Raw genomic sequence first — 18,223 nt, forward strand, 5'->3', positions numbered from 1 at the left:
CAGTTCAGCTCTCTGCTCACCGAGTGCATTTCTTCTCCCCAAGTGTTTACTATCAACCATATGAATCTCAACAGAAAAGGTGGATCATCTTCTAAATTTACAGTTCTGAATAAAGACTATGAGACACTGTAGGGCTGAAATATAATATTTGAGCTACAGCAGTCAACGTGATTGCCACCTGATGTCAACTTAAGCATGTATGGGACAATTGTTACATCAGCTGAAAGCACAGCACTGGTGGGAATTGAGGATTGTCATTTACAGAAATAATTTCACTTTCTGAGTCAAATTGCCTGACCTTTCACAGCTCACATCTCAACACTCACATCTCACTATTCTCAACAGTGAGAAAGTTGGTACATTTCTGAACATTAATGCATCAATCTCTGAGAGTCCTCAGAGATAAGGGTCTTAGATTCCTTCTCATGATTTGCTAGACACCCTCTTCTGGCACTGTGGGGACACCATTTTGGCTCACTACGCTTCAGCTTTCCAATCTGCAAAGTGGGATACTACCTTGACTCACTGGGTACTGTCAAAGAAATCACTCAGCATCATGATGAAAAGAGGGTATTTCAGCATATTTGAGGTCTGATGGACCTTGTATAGGGGAGAAGAGCTCTTCCTTTGCCAAGCAACCTTAATTGCTATCATGACTATAGCATTTCACCATCTAGTTGAAGGCTTTTATCTCAGTTATACAGATAATCTCCTAGAAATAACACCAGGACTCTTAATTCTGTAGTTTGCTGATCACAATTACAACCAGCAGTTTCAGTAGAGGCCAAGGAATAAAACGTCTATTTATCTCCATAAATAGACCTTTGTGCCTATGTCTTCTGGTTCTTAAGAACTAGGTGAAGACATACTGGTAAAGCCACAGGAAATATGCATGCTTTACTTGTTTAGAGCACTTTTTTTTTTTTTATTTCCACAGGAATAATAGTCTGGCCCATTTTGCAAGTATCTCGTTCATTACACAGGCATTATAGTTCAAAGATAATATTACAGGCATATTATGTATTAATGTGTGGTTCAGCATCACCAAGCACACAGTGGAGGTCTTTCAGTCACTTAATGGGAGGGGTAGACACAATTCACTAAATTCTGCTGACTTTACAATTCACACACCCACACCCTGACACTTTGTGCCAAATGTCTTTCAAAAATAACTGAAAGTTACAGGAAAAGTTTAATCCATCATAGAAGGGCAGCTGTCACTGGAAAGCAGCAAGCTGAAGAAAAAAATGAAGTCTATCTGGTTCAGTGCACAATATTGGAGAGCCGCAACTTAATGGAAAGTTAGCTAGGACACCAGGGTTAGCCTTCTATTTCTTGAATGAATTGCTAATTGATTTCTAATGACTACAGAATGTTATGATAGCCTTTTTAAAATACAAGTCAAGTGCTTCAAGTATTCTATAATGAAGTGTCTAACCTCCCACAGACTAACATTAATCAAGAAGACCAGAATATTCAATAAAATTATTGGGCAGTAAATTTGGAAATTTTGTGTAGAAATGCTGTTTTATACAGCCTACAACTAATCTGTGGAATTCACTGCCTCAGGAAAAGATCTAGCAAAATGCAATGGTTACGGCCAGTAGCATGATCTCTAGCTGAAACCAAGACTTTCTTGTAATGATAAGGGAAATAAAATTGGAGAATACTGGGAGAAGGAGACAGCAGAAAGAAGAGACAACACTTAATTGTTGCTGAATATAGTTTCCTGCCTGAAGCCTAACTTTTGAAAACCATATTTTTCAGGAAAAGTATTTAAGCACTTTCATAACTTTATGAATGTGTAGAAGTGATCTCCTCAGCGTAGATCAAAGATCAAATGCCACCCTTCTGACAGGCATGGCTCAGATGACACATAAAGGGCCATGCATATACTAATGTGATATTTAGATATTTATCATTGATCAATTACTAAGTAAAGACTTTTGGATTAAAACGTAAATTTTCCTTTTCCACTTCCTCTTTCCTTTCCTTCCCATGAATATTTGAGTGAATGCATTTAATTCACACATATACTCATAGAACTACAACTTTAAACTCTGCTTAGACAACGCTAGAAACTTTTTTTTATAGGATGACTCTCTTGTTTTGCACTGTAAGGGAAAAATGTTTGCCTTAAAATTTTTTAGTTAGAAGTCAGGTAAAAAAAACCAATTAAAATAAACAGAACTTTCCTCTTTACAGGTATGTCTGTGTTGACAATATTAAAGCAAAAAAAAAAAAAATCTACGTTATAGACAATCAGTAAATCCTACATCTCAGGCAAGGGCTACTTGGCCTAGAGAGGAAAGTGCTTCTACTCTTCTATTATTTCTTCAGCTTCAATTATATCTTCATGATACTTTCAAGGTAGTTAAAGCTTTGCTTTGTTTCTGAAACTTCACAGGCTGACTAAAATGCCTTGCATTCACACAGTCAAGGAGCAAAAAATGTTGCATAAAACCAGTGTAACCCTTCAGAAGTAACTGATGCAGGTGAATTTCCCAAAGAACGTCTGGATAAATTTGTTCAGTGAAGAAGCAAAACTTTGACAGATTGATTTTGCTACCTTTCCTCATGCTAGGTATATTACATCAGCAGAAATAGCCAAGGAACAAAATATTCATCCCAAATGAAAAAAAGGGCATTGCTGGCAGTTCCAAAGAACATCCAACTAACATCTGTAACTGGTGATAGCATGATTTTTGAGGCTGCTGTGCAAACAAAAAGAAACAATTTATTCAGTGAATCATTCTCTTCTGGTTAACTTCTCAACTGCAGAGCTGATTCGGGCTTAGGAACACCTTGGGTCTGCAGTACTTGAAGTTTTTGCCTTGAATATTCTTGCTTGTAGCCAGAGGAGGCGGAGGACTTGTGATGTGAAGGTCTGACTCCTTTCTTTCTCTCAACTTCTTTCCTTTAGCCAAGACACCTGACAACTGCCTCTTTAGTGGTCGGGCTCTTAAACAACTCTTAGGTAATTGGACTGTGACTATTGTGACAGTGACATAAATAAGCCAACCCCTATATTTGCAAATATTTAGCATTATTGGTTAGCTTTGGAAACAAATCCTGCACATTTTATTTTTCTCTGACCTCTAATCAGTACACTGCTTATGCTATACTGAGTTTTTTTCATGTAATACCTGTGATAAATATATTAATTATGTATTTTGCAACTCTTGGTAAGTCCCACTGCTCTTAATATTGCATTTAACAAGGAAATTATTGTTATTCACAAGTTCTAATTTTTTCGCAAAACTATAAATGCTTAAAAGAAGCTCCAGAAAGATTTCAATGAAGGGGCACAGAACTAAAGGTACAGTAAAAAGGGACACAGTACTAAAATTGACTTTCTTTGTATGTTAGGCTCCATAGGCACTTTTTCCAACCTGCAGGGCAAGCTACTGGATTGCTTCTATAGCACTGAAATCCTACACATCCTGAATCTGTTGATTTATTTGGAGCCTGAATGATGTGAGGCTGCCGCATGTCATGTCAACAAAGACATGAAAAAAAAAGAATATTTTTACTTGAAAAATCCCTGGCTGGTCTCCACATACACCTCACATAAGTCTGTACACAGCATGTATCCATCTGACTTCATCATTCACAGAAGGAGCAAGAAAAGGATCATATTTCCCATTACCCATCATATAGCCTTAAAGCTGAATTTAGACTAATCGCATTATCTTCTTAAGGATGAATATTCCACCTTGCAGATCCTTCAACATTTAAAATCTAATTAGTTGTCTTTGCTTGGTTGGGTTTTAATCCAGTATTCTCGTATGTGCATAATTTAAGGCATATGAGTAATTCCATTGAAGTCAATGGTCAATATTAGTGTTACCAGCAGAAATGAACTGATATGCATAAGTGCTTTGCTTGAATGGGATGGGCCACAGAACTGGGAGAAATATATGATAAGGAGCTAATTTTCTGAAATTCCCTGGGAAAAATTAGAAGTTAAATGTATATAGTGACTAAGAAATGACAAAAAGATTTAAGCATTTCAGTCTAGACATTCTAGTGCATCATGAGATGTACTATCATTTATCTTGTCAACCTGAAATACTCTTTCAGCCTTCCTGAGTCCCTAAGACAGGTGATAAGGAGTAGGAATTTAAGGTGTCAGAGCTGACTCAAGGCAAAAGGACAAGAGGGGGGTGAAAAGATACAAAACTCCAAACCTTCTAATAAGCAAAAACGTAAAAACTAAAATAAACTAGACTTGGCTTTATGGACTTAAGAACAATGGAATAAAATTGTTTCTTAATGGCTTAAGATATAAGCAAAGGACTCCAGATGCCTTTGCTCTTATTCTATGTAGAATTTCTTTTTAAGTATCGACATCCTTACAGTTTTAAAGGGACTCTAAGCCACAGGTGCTTCTTACGACTGTTCTGAAATACTCCACATTTTTTAGCTGGCACTTTCAGATGGATGTAAAGGAGAGACTGGAGAGTTCAACCCAGCTTCAGTCTGAACTGACGACACTCTTAGGAAGGAGCAGCACTTGACCAGTTGCTCCTGTTAAAAATTATTTGACAATCATATTTATTTTATTTTGAAGTACTGAAGGAGAAGACAAATTTTAAGCTCAGTTGTTCTCTCCAAGCACTTCTTTTTAAGGCTCTTCTTACTGTCTTACCTCAAGTATGGAACTTTACAAATTCCGTAAGTGCATTCTATATGTACATATAGACATCTATTCTATATGTAGATAGACATCTATAACCTTTTTTCAGAGTGTCTTCAGAAGGAAAAAGGCAAGACAGAAGACAGAACTGGATGAAGACTGGATGAAGTGCACAGGGATCATGAACCAGGACAGAGAATGCTCCAGATAAGTTATTCTGCTATACGGTCTCACTGTAGGATAAAAGCAAATAATGTAGGCAAGATTCATCATACGTGGGCAGTGGGAAGAATAATAAGATTCCTCTGTGTACCTTGGTTCCCCAATTGTTCTGTATGCTATGTAGTGATGGAAAGAGCAAATTAAAATTCCACCCTGAGCTAGAAACATTGGCAATTTGTACAGAACTCTCTGCAGGAGCTAAATGGAGCCATTAACTGAGAAAGGACTGTCTTGATGAGGACAACAGAAACATCAAGGGAAGAGATTAATTTGCAACAGAGAACCCTTCAGAAAGAATCAAAGAAACTGCAGCAATGGAAGATGAGTCCAGAAGAGAGAAGGGGAAAGGGGCAGAGAAATCTGAGAAGATGGAGTCTGCAGAGGTTGTTTCTTTGCCCCTGCTAACAAAGAATATGTTGAATGTGCTGTAGACGTCCTCACCCAAGTAGACCTGCTTTCATCCAGGTGAACTGCTATTCCTATTTTATTTTAGAAATACTGGGAATACCTATAGTTCATTGCTATGCTGCTGATCTCCCTGACAAGAGAGTGAAGTCTCCAGAACTGACCAAGCTTCCCACACCACTATAGAGAAGGCAAGTGAAAGCAGTGCTTGGCTCAACCTCAGAGTCATGAGAGCACACCCTCCTGCAAAAGACACACCTTGACTTGCTTGAATTTCTTGTGCAGACTGTGTAAGGGCAAGAGTCCTGCAGAAGAGCCCTACCAGGCTGCTGCAACCTGTGCAAGAACAAGGCTAGAGTGGAGATCTAGAAACAGCGCCTTATAACCACATCAACTGCTTGATGGCAAAGTGAAAATATGTAAAATAGCTGCTAGAGCTTCTCTGAAATTATACAATAACAGCAGAATGGCGTTTTGCTGTTACATGAACTCCCTTCAATGAAGAACACATAAAAGATGTGAAGCAAACTGTATTTTCTTTTTGTTGCGTACAGTATGCGAGAAGTGCATTGCTACCAGTAGAATTTGCCAAGCTTATTTCTTTATAACAGCTCTGAATCATATTTTCGTCACTCGTTAAATACTGGCCCCACCTTTTCAAGGGTATGTACATTTTCGCAGCTGTGAAAGACAGTATGAAGTCTGAGAAACATATAAAACCGCCCAACTTTCAACCGCCTAGCCCTGGATTACTGATACCATATGCCGACACTGAATCCTTCCACTGTGTTTTTTAGCCCCCCATGTATAACCACTGGAATCCAGAACACTTTTTCATAGAATGGCTTGGGTTGGAAAGGACCTTAAAGATCATCTAATTCCAAACCCCCTGCCATGGGCAGGGACACCTTCCACTAGAGCAGCTTGATCAAAGCCCCATCCAGCCTGGCCTTGAACACCTCCAGGGATGGGGCATCCACAACTTCCCTGGGCAACCTGTCCCAGTGCCTCACCACCCTCACAGTAAAGAATATCTTTCTAGTATCCAATCTAAGTCTCCCCTCTTCCAATTTAAAATCATTACCCCTCGGTCCTATCCTCCACTCCCTGATAACGAGTCCCTCCCCATCTCTCCTGTAGGCCCCCTTTTTAGGTACTGGAAGGCTGCTATAAGGTCTCCCTGGTGCCTTCTCCTCTCCAGGCTGAACAACCTCAACTCTCTCAGCCTGTCTTCATAGGAGAGGTGCTCCATCCCTCTGATCATTTTCGTGGTCCTCCTCTGGACCCATTCCAACAGGTCCGTGTCCTTCCTGTGCTGAGGACTCCAGAGTTGGACACAGTACTCCAGGTGGGATCTCACCAGAGTGGAGTGGAGGGGCAGAATCACTTCCCTCAACCTGCTGGCCACGCTTCTTTTGATGCAGCCCAGGATGTGGTTGGCTTTCTGGGATGCCAGTGCACATTGCCAGCTCATGTTGAGCTCGTCCACCAGCACCCCCAGCTCCTTTTCCCTCAGGGCTGCTCAATTCATTCTTTGGTAAAGTTTTAGATTAATATTGTAGCTTTTTTTGGTTTGGGTGCACTTTTTTTTTTTTGCAGTCAGCTGTTCTTTAACAGACTGAGTTCTTATGGGAAATATAAGGTGTCTGAGAGTGGGAAGAGAATTAAAATTTGCATTCAAATATCAGCAGGTCAAATGTCTGTGGCACACAATGATTGAGCAGAATTGTTTTTCCACTGCAAGCTATTTCTGTTGAAAATGCTTACTGATCTCATACTTCTATGGCATGGTAGTTTGGGTTTGCTGGAGAGGTAGGGGTGCAGTGTTGACTTGGGTGTATTTACTACTCCCTTAATTAAATCCATTATTTTAAATGGCCTTCACACAAGTTTACTGTACAACTTCAACTGATGGTAAAGGCCACTGGCATTCGAGTTCACACTTTTCATTTCAAAATAGAGGAACAATAAGTTAGGCTCTCCCTTGACTTAAAGAAAACATCAGTGTTAGTGTGTTTTCTTCTCACAAGGTTGCAACATTTATTAGCACTAGTAATGTTCCAAAGGGACATGGATTACCATGGCAAATCAACCATCTGAAAAGTGGATTTTGTTGACAAAACCTCAGCATATTAAATTTTGTTATTGCAAGTACCACTGGGAAATTCCTGTAGTCAACCATACTAGGAGAGGGAAAACAGAAATAAGCAGGAATCTACCATTTACACATCCTCCCATCCCACCTGGACTCTTTGTGCTTTCTTGTGGGACTTATCTGGTTTTCTGTGAAAACTGGAGGGGGTTACGTATCTCTGCAGCATGCTTGGCAAGACAGGGATTCTGAACTCCCACTGAAATATTAGTTGCACCGCAAGAATCCCTTACATCAAAGACAAATTCTGAGCTCCAATAACCCTCCTGCTTTGCCACCTTGCTCTTTTTCTCCAGGTTTAATATGTAAAAGAGGAAAAAAAATAATTAAATCTATTTCAATTCAGTTTAGCGTACAATAATTGCCCATGTAATTTTGGATCAATCAGACCATGTCTTCCACTGAGACCTAAGGAAGAATTATTGGTATCATAATTGATTGGTCACAGTTACTTCTGTCCATAGTTAGCTTGGAAAGAATGTTTGTTTTTTGGTTTTTTTTACTTGATTTTGGAAACATAGTATATAAAAGTGACCTGAGTGTAGTCCCCAGCAGTCTAGATGCCTTGATGTTGGAGAAACAAAATAAACTAGAGGAGAAACAGTTTCAGAAATGTAGGCCCAGGAGGACTTTTTGCGATCATTTAGGCTGCCAAAGTTAGTGCCCTGGCCAGTTCATCTCAGTTCTTCCCTCCAGTTTCAACTAGACAAATTGCTTCCCATAAAACCTATAGCACTTCATGGAAAACATAGGCAGATTCATGGCGTTCTGTACCGTAACAACTGCCTTTGCAGTCCTGCATTCCTGCACTTGCACGACCAATTCAAATCGTTTTCGTCAGTGTGTTAATTCTAGACTAACTTCATGGAAGGCAGACAACTGAACCAACATCAGTGGAAGATCAGAACTCATCCTTCAGCATATAGAGCATACTGAGGACCTTGAGGGCAACACTGGAGAGAGATGAATGAAACATTTAAAATGAGTGCAGCTATCAGCTGAATCTAGCGTTTCTAGAACAAAATAGAGGTTGAAAAAAATGACCCACTGATTTCAGAGTATCTCCTCATTCTGAGTTCCTGTTGTAGTAGTGACAGTAGCCTAAAAATAATTCTTTGGAATCTAACTTCCAAAAACACCTATGCACTTCCAATACAGAAACGCAAATAGACAACTAACTGCAATCAAAATCCCTCTGTGTAGGAATCTCAACCATATATTTGCATGGGTGTATTTTGGATTTAATTTGGGGGGTGTCTGTGTTACCCAAAAGTGAAATAGTGAAATTCATTTATTGCCAAGTGATAAAGCAACTCATATTCTAGAGTGTGCTGGAACTGTGGCACTTTGAGGATGTAAATTATTCCCTCTAAACTATTTCCTCAGAAGTTTTTGTTGTGGGGGTTTTTTTGGGTTGTTTTTCTTATTTTGTTTGCTTGTTTTTTTAAGTGGTGGCTCAGATCTCTCCCTGTCTGCATTGAGGCTGTGTAATATAGACCAGCTGGGAAAGAACAGGCCATACACTGAGCCAGGCCAAGGTCTTAAATATGCTAGGCCCAGACTGAGCAGGTCTTCAGGACTTTCCACAAACAACCTGGAGTCTAGTATGCCAAGCCCTTGCTCTTGATCCATTCTGCTTTTGATATATATGGCTGACAGACCATTTTCCCTACCTCTCCCCTACTTAACAGCTAACATAAACAGTGACATTATTTTTGCCTTGTTATCGCAGTACTCTTCTTGGTTCCTGAACAGTAGATCTATTTAGAGAAGATTCATGTCATTGATCCATCTGCAGTGTTCTGCCAAAGTCAGATCCCTGTACAGGTAACAGCACCCATTAAGGCTCTCTATTCTCTCATGTGACCCATTACACAAGTGGGTTGGCTTGTTGGGTGAATTTACAATTTGCAGAAATGCCGTGTAGTGACCTCCAAAAATGATTTGGACTTGTGTGACTTAATCAGGATTTGCATTCAGGCCTCCAGAGGCATGGAGCTTTACGTGAGTTGCCTTGTTCCTACGTAAGTGTGTATAGGTTTTTTCCCTGTAAAAGGAAAAGGTTGATCTTTGAAAAAGTTATCCAAAAGCCCAAAGACTATTTAGCCACAGGGCTGATAGTTCTTTCATTACAGCTGCTGCAGCAGTTCCATCTCTTACTGCTGCTCAGCTATTTAAAAACCTTTCATCTCTTAAAGGCTTTGGAAATTCACTCCAAAAGAATAAAGTGCTGATTTCAAGCATGAAAATACTCCTTAGGACGGTAGGTTTCCAAATCTAAAGATTTCATTTCATCTTAGAATTCTGGGCTTTCCCTTCCTGTCTCTATTTTGTGTTTACATTTGCACAGCTGATAATATCCAGAAAGGATTTTCTGCCTGTTTTACTGTATTGCTGTTTTATAACTGCTTTATTTATCTCAGTGCAGACTGATAGCAAATTCTACGACAAGTATATCAGAACAGCACTGATTGCTGCTTGCATAGGAATACGCAAGCACATACTGCTCATAGATTTACATAGTCAATTAAATCCTTAAAAATAAAGATAATGAAACACAGTACTGTAAGCTGCAGATAATCACTACCTTCTTTACTAAGTGGAGGCATGACTGTTGATTCTTTTTTTGTACTTCATCAGTAAATTCCAGTTTCCTTTGTAGTCAGTTCCCAATCTGTGATATTCCTAGAAATCCATTCTACATTTCAGATGATGAATCCAGCTTTCAGTTGTGAAATAACACTCAAAAGTCTCAAATAAAGTGTATAATATCTAGAACACGTAACATACGGCTAATAAACCTTCACCTCACAGGCACACTAGCCCCTCACAGATAGAATGAGAGGTTCACTGGAGAAACTACTATCAAAGAGCTTGAATAAGGTGTAACTGCATTATCAGCAGACAAGACTGCCTCTTCTCTTTTTCTTACGAGTTTTATCAGCAACACCATGTAGGCAAGACCAGCATGATGTCCAGAACTGATTTCTTCTAGACACACTTCAAAAATCCACAGTGTAGATGTTTCTGTGATAAATATTCCTCTGATTGAGTCCTAAACCCTTTGTTTTCTACTTCTGGTCACTTTGCCTCTACAGGGAGATGTGCTCAATATTGGTTTTAGGCCTCCAATTTGGGTGCACTTCAGAGGACTGGAGGTAGAAGGAGACAGTTCTATAGGAGGCCATGGGCACAGCTAAACTATACGCTTATAAACGTATGACCATTCATCCTACTGAGCCCTCTAGTCCTGCTCAGGCAAAAATCCCACTGAAATCAATGAATAAAGCCAATATTAGTGGACCAATTATCTTTGCAGGCAGAAAAGACTTATTACAGTAAGATTGGCGAGTCATTAGCTGTACCGCCCTCTGTCTTGAAAACAAGGTGTTGAAACAAATTAAACTAAAAATAAACATGAGTTTTATAAATAGAAAGTTCCAGAGCCACCACTTTTGGTCTGACCTTAAGCATACTCCCCATCTTTTTCTTTCCCAGGGTCTCAATAATCAACCAAAGTCTATTATTTGCAAATCTGTCTAGTTGGTCTGAACTTAACAACTCTGAAGATGATTAATTTCAGAAGGCAACTATCATCAGTTCTTGGAAAACTGGTAGTAGGGCCCAAACAGTTAACCCACAAACAGAGGCACTCAAAATCCTAAGTCATATAGAAATATCCCGGTAGCTTAGGTCTTACTTGTATAGCTCTGGGATAAAAGATTAAAGACAAGAAAAGTCTCTGTGGCGATTAGACAGCAGCAATTAGGAAAAAGTCTAAGGAAGAACAAAAGAAGAAAGAATAGAGAAAGGGCAACAGAAGGACAGGGCTATTAAAGAGGTCCTTCCCACGCAGGAGCACTGGGCAGAGGGTCTCCGCAAACACCTCCCCACAACCAACCAGAAGCAGCTTATTTTTAATGGAGAGTTTCTTTCCATATCGAGGAAGAGGGCTGAGAGGTCCAAAGTTGAGGTCTGAAGGGCTCATGAAAACTTCATTTCACACAGTAAGTGCCTATTCTGCACTGAACAAGGGTTCAGCAGCAGGTTTTTGTGGCAGGTGGCAACCAGCAAGTCACTGCTGTTACTGGCTTTCAAGGCAGCAGTGCAGGCAACCATGACAGTTGCATGTGCAGTTGTTCATGAGAAAAAAGAAATCAGATTTAGGTCAACTTTTATGCAAATTAGGTGAGGACACTACTTTTTCAGTGCACTAATGCTGTGGCCCTTCAGTGCTCTGAACTATGAGACCTCTCCCCTTACCCACCACTGTTACAGCAAATGGAGATGAAATAACCTCTGCAGTCACAGAGATGGGTTGCTCATACTTGCATGCTTATTCTTTATAAATTTTTCACATCCATGCAAAACCCTGCCAAAAAGATGATTAAAAAACCTCAACCCCACAACAATAAAAGCCCAACATTTTCTTGGAGGGGTGGGGGTGGATGGGGAATAAACACCATGGAAACATGTAGAGAGATATATTCTTAGAATCAGATCATTCTCTTGTGTGGAAAGCCTTACTAATTCAAGCCTAAGTGCTGCAAGAATAAAGGGTTAGAAGGAAAAACACAGCTGGCGAAAATTGGGGGTTGCAGCTCTGCGTTTAATGTCTTCCACTTTGTGGCAATATCTCTGTATTCCTCACAACATCTTCCTCATTGGCTGCAACAGGCTGTTGGGGGATGAGAAAAGCTCACAAGATATGTCAATGCTGTCAGCAAAGTAAATTATATTTGTTGCCCAGTTTGTTCCATTTTGATTTCATGATGGGAATTGTAAGGGTGACTGTTAGCTCCAGTTTCAAGCTCATTTAGTGACTCTTCAAAGCATGATCTCACGGATTCAGAGATGGAAGAATCTTCCAGGACAGCCTCTTTAACCCACTGCATCTATATATGCTAGTCTATGCTGTCCTTGGGGGTGTGATGCTTCTTAATGTTTCCACTGATTCAATCTCACTACATTGTGGCTCTCTCTATATTGTAGTGGCTCTACTGCACTGTTTTAGACTACCAAAGTGTTTTCTTGCCTAGGGACTGGCCAAGCCTACCAACGATTGTTCAGTTAAATTTGAGGGAGTCAACTTATTATGTGCCAGCTCAGGCATCTCTTCCAGGGACAGGTTAGTGCCCTGGATCTCATCCAGACCTGGCTTCAGTCCATCTATAATAACACCACACTCTTTAGTTTACAGTTAGAGCCTTGAGGTAAACTGTCCCTGGAGGCACTGCATGTTATTTTTAGAGACTCAACCAAGTATTCCAAAGCGTTGTCCAAATGACATGGGACAAAGCCAATACTCCAAAAATAATGGCAGGCTTAAGGTGGCTCATTATTAATAATTATCAAGCAGAACAAGTAGAATTACTTGATCCTAGAATTCAAGCTGTAATGGGCAAGCTGTATGCAGAACATCTCAGGGCCAGGTTCTCCACTACCCAGCAGTGTGAACAGCCTAATGCAACAACATACGGTTGCATTTTGCACTTGCTCTGCACTCTGTTTTAATTCATGTATATGATTGCTTAGATGCAGGGGAGTGGAGAGACCAGGCACATAAAACTGAGGCTGCAGTGGGCGGTTTTGCATGCAGTGTCACAGGGGTCCAGCTGCAGAAAGCAGATTTCACACAAAGATGAAAGCCTTTCTAGAGACAGGGCACTGACCGAATTGTATTTAACTCAGAAGTGAAGCTTCCCCTGAAGGACACTAACAAACTGATTAAAAATAATTAAAAAGAAGCCACATTAGGGAAGGTTGAAAGAACTCAATCTGCTCAGATTAGAAAAAGATTAAGGGAAGACAACAAATGCCTACAAAAACTTAAACAGGATGTTACAAACTGCACCGGGATTAATTTTCCTCCTTAGTCAACAAGACAATAAGAAATAATGGTCTGCAGCAGAGAATGATTACAAAGTGCCAAATGACTCAATTTGTAACATTTGGATTTGCATCTGCTGCTGGAAGTTCCCAAGACTGAGGGGTCTTCAGAAATGGGCCTTGGTGCCTGCACAAGGGAACGAGCTGCTAATGCTGGCTGATCACACATTAAGGATAGTTTTGGGAATAATAAACTCAATCTTTCTACAATGCATAGGAAAAATTATGATGTCACAAATCATAAGAGGTGCCTGTCTACCCCAATTAACTGACTGCATGTGAGACAAAGCCACCTGGCAGTTACACTGGGACAAAGCAAACCTTGTAAGAGCGAGGCAGTACAGGAGGTGCGCTCCTATAAACAACACTCCCTTCAGCAAAGATCAACTCTTCAGCAGACTCAACAAGGTTGTTATGCACGGATTTTCATCCTGTCCAATACAGTTATTTTACATTAAAATTTTGGCTCCTTACAAGTAATTATCTTGCCACTATATCAGTGTCAAACTGTTTTCCCTAACATTTTTCTTTCACATTTCAAAAGAAGCCAATCTACTCACAAGTCTCATCTGCTGAGGGGGAGAGGAGATTGGAAAGTGTACTGATCTTATTGATGTCAAATACTTCTAGGGAATAAAAGTTTATTGCTTTCCTGTCTCTGATTATCTTTTTTGTGAGGATGTGGATCACAGGCTGGGAAACAGCACTCCGTGAGAGAGGAGACAGGCTTCACCACAGATGTGAAAAGCTGGAGGAGGCACGAGGGAAAGCATGAAGAAGGAAGCAGGAAACTGAACGTAAAATTTGAAGAGCTACTAAGTGGATAGGATTCCAGGGCTCGTGGAAAGTCATACAGCTTTCTAACTTTTAAACATGCAGGTTTAACCTTGCAAAGTGTGGCACATGACAGACATAGGTTTCATGAAATGACTAGTATATTTTTCAGGCCAACATGCTGAATTGTGCTAGGGTCTCGCCATTCCCACTGAGAGGAATGTGGAGATCTAGGTATCTTTCAAAAGCTGTTTTTCAGAAAATAGGAAGATATAACTGAAAAGCACTTATAGAAAAGTTCAAACCAAGGCAATTGCTCCATGGTCTAAACATTTCCAGGCTCAGTCCAGAGCTTCATCTGTTGTTCTGCTGAGTTTTAGGTCAGGCTCTAATTTTCAGATTTAATGAGAGAGCAAAGAAAACTCCATACATCCACATGTATGTCCTTGGAAGATTATCACAACAGACACCAAGGCCTTTATTAGGCATCTGTAAGTTTTCATATTGTATACATGACTGCATGTGGAAAATCTCAACAGCACGATCAAGATTTTACAAAATAGAAGGTGAGATCCTGACCTTTTGAATTTAATTGGAATTTTGCCATTGAGCCCAGCAGGACTTCAGATTCAAACCTTGGTGTTGACCTTGAATTGCAAAGGAGCTAAGAACCTAACAGTCTTCTTGAACTTTGAATGCTCAGCACTTTTAATATTAGCCCATTAACTTACATGAGTAAGTTTAAGGAATGACCTCTGAGAATCATCACCTGAAGTTTTCAGCTGCAAAATTTTCTGATTTGCAGACAACATTTTCTTATACTGTTCTTCAACCTGTACTTTCCTTTTAGTATAAAATGGACAACCAACTCTCTATCTTGGGATGTAGTTGGAGAGAAGGGATCTTTATTTCTGGATTTCTAATTTAATTAACTGTGCAGAATTGTTTCCTACTAAAGCAAATTTTAACTTCTATGACCTCACTGTGGATCCAGAAGATCTTTCAGTGTTATCTACTTGAGAAGAGAATAGCCTCCTATCTCTTCACTCTTGTAGAGATGCAGCCCCCAATGTGTTGTCTCTGACAAGTCTACTTTTCCTTGGCTGAAAAGGCAAAGTCCAGGGAGAGGAGTTATATATGAGTCAGACTTTACTAAAGAAACAGTGGCTTACATGGAGTTTGAAATATTGTGTTTATACCCTACCCCACTTACTAAAACTCTTCCTTTACTCTCAGAAATCGAAATGTTGCGTCTTTTCTATTTACTACCCAGAAGTACTCTTCTTTTTGATCTCGCTAGCTTAGGCTGGAATGCCCTTTGCATGGACTATAAAAAGCTTACTGTATAAAACACGATAGATACAGTTTGAAACATCCACATATGTGAATGTTTAGATGATTTCTACACATAAACATTAAAGTCACAATGCTTCTCATAAGTGTGCCCTGTAGTGATTGCCCAATCAATATCTGCCCTCAGAGTAGCACAGACCTCTCTGCAGAAGGAAATACCCATTGCATCTCAGATACTTTCCCTACTGTATGGCAAACACTGATCAGTGCTGACTTCTATCCACTTCATCAATATAGCACAAAGAGGCAAAAAGTCATATGAGACAATAATACTCTTAGGATTGTTTATGGCAGCTTAACTGAGTATGTCAGCTCAGGCGTTCAACTTTGTATTTCATGGTCTTTCAACATAGGTGATATGTTTTTTCCTTCACAAACTAAATTTCAATTTCTGAAATTTTATCTGCAGTGCTAACTCTAGCTTTTGTAGTCTTGTCTAGGAATAACTGGGAACTGATGAGAACAAATATCTCCTTTATTTCCAAAGCAAGCATTCTATCAAAAACATAGTCTAAAAGTCTAACTATACAGATGCCGCTAAAAATAATGACCATCAATCTGTATTAATTTCAGGTTTCAGTTCACCATACCATCTCTAAAGGAAAAAAGAACAGCTCAGGAAAAGAGTGAAAAAAGCTGGCTGAATACCAAACAAAAGCCAACAGCTAAAATCCAGGTTGCTGCAGGGATGCCATAAAAAAATCAGACCATCTGCAGCAGTCATGGTAAAAAATCATTTAGCAGTGAGTATATGCTTTTGGCTCCTGTTATTAGATAACAGAAAACTGAGTTCTGAATGATTCACATCCAGTCACGCAAATGACGCATGGACCCAAAAGTGTGGGGATTGGCAGGGTCTTTTATAACACGTGCCTTTGGAGAAAATGATGATAACTTCTGGATAGGTTTCACAATACTGAATGGTATACACTGCCAAAGCTATTTTCATGTTTATTTCTGTATCTTTCACTCTCTTCTGTTTCCCCTGAACTACCTATAAATCCTCTCAATCACACAAAGACTGTAAGAGTGTGAGCTAAATGTGATAAAAAGACAGGTATATTATATATAGCCAGAGTTGAGTAGTGGAGTAGTTTTGTGCAGTTCTTTTCTGACTTCTGTTCTTCATTATTTTATGAATCTATACCCTCTTTTCAAGCAAAGGCAATTTTTATGCTCTGAGACCCAGACGCCCCTTGCGGTTTCATCTCTGCCCTTTATCTCAGGCATTAGAAGGAAGCTAGAGTCACAGTTCTAATCTAAATTTACGAGGATAAAAAGACAACTACTATCTATTCCATATAGAGAATATCTATTGCAGATAAGCTAAATCTTCAAAGGGAAATCTTGTAAACTCTAACTCACTGGTGGGTAGAATGCAGCTTCAGGCTCATATTTAAGAGAGAAGCTGATGTTGATTAACAGTGCAAGCTGCTTCAGTCCAGATTATCCTTTTGTGTGCTTTGGGTCTTCTTGAGTTAAATTCCATTGTGCATTATAGCACGAGTTTTATTTACACTGGAAATCCTACCATCTTGGAGAAACAGGTATCATAACATGCCAGTCTTCAGTCATAGTCCGGGTTAGTCTTACACAGACAGGATTGAGCAGTGTGTGAATTAAATTCCTAGACCATAACATAGTGCTGAAAAAGTTGATGGCAAGAGCTGGTTTACAGGTGAAGGCTAAATCTGATTTTAAATCCTATAGTATAATTGTATTGCCATTGAATTTCCCAGCATTTTAGGAATTACAATGTAGAAACCAAAGCTACTGAAACTTCCAGAATTAGGTAAAGGACAAGATGAGACTGTATTTAGATTAAAGATAATACCATGTTTCAGCTAAATGTGTAACCATGATTGACACCAATATCAATGATATGTTAGGAGAATTTATTCTAGTATTATTACGATAAAAGTCATAATCGGGAGTAGTGCTGGCATGAAAAGGGATTTGTGAGGCCTTTCTTATAAAACCTACCAGCTGATCAGTGTAGTGCCTTTGTAACAGTAGTGCCACAGGTAAAGCGCACAGTTACAGGTCACAAATATTTCTAAATCAATTATCTGGAGATGTATGAGATATTTCAGTCCTGCAGAGAGGGTCTTTACATGACATTCTGTTCAACAAAGGTACGTTGCAAATCTTCAAACCAATAAGTCACATGCCATCTTTCAACATTAAAATATCAATGGAAAGTCAACACTTACATTTGATTTAACTGCATCAGATGCCCCCCACCCTGCTTTTTACCCACTAATATTCTGAGTTAATTAAAGCTCCATGCAGGCAACCATGCCTTCACTATATAGAACAAGCAATAAAGCTAAAGCCCCAAGGTTTCAACATAGCTGGTGCACGTGAACAGGCCTTTCAGCTTATCATTTTCGGATACGTACCCAGTACAGTACATCTGTCCAGCCCTCCATCGTGATGCACTGAAACACCGTCAGCATGGCAAAAGCAAAATTGTCAAAGTTCGTAATGCCGTGCTTAGGTCCCTCCCAGCCCGCCTTGCACTCGGTGCCATTCTGACACTGCCGCCCATGCGCAGACTGGGGGGCACAGGGAGATGGATCATCTTCTGCAGGTGTATCTTAAAGGAGAGGAGGGAGAAAACAGATGAAGAGAACTAATTGCTATTTGACGCACTGATAAGTGAGTGATTTTAACAAATACATTTTGCAGTGAATTTGACAGCTTTCTCTAGGAACACACGAGAAACTGTATTAATTTTAATGGGCAGAGGGATGTTTTGTTGTGCTTCACGTTCTTTTTGTAGAAAT

General features: G+C 39.7%; 1 protein-coding gene across 2 annotated transcripts in view; it reads right to left on the minus strand.

Annotated features, from left to right (window-relative positions):
• The window catches only part of CACNA1C (calcium voltage-gated channel subunit alpha1 C), a 495,176-nt gene that overhangs the window by 157,427 nt on the left and 319,526 nt on the right, over positions 1-18,223 (minus strand). For both annotated transcript variants that reach the window (XM_074162069.1, XM_074162077.1), the window contains exon 7: positions 17,837-18,033. In XM_074162069.1, the coding sequence (XP_074018170.1) occupies positions 17,837-18,033 (197 nt within the window). The remainder of the gene's footprint in view (positions 1-17,836; positions 18,034-18,223) is intronic.

The sequence above is a fragment of the Numenius arquata genome, chromosome 2, assembly GCF_964106895.1.
Source record: "Numenius arquata chromosome 2, bNumArq3.hap1.1, whole genome shotgun sequence".
NCBI lineage: Eukaryota > Metazoa > Chordata > Aves > Charadriiformes > Scolopacidae > Numenius > Numenius arquata.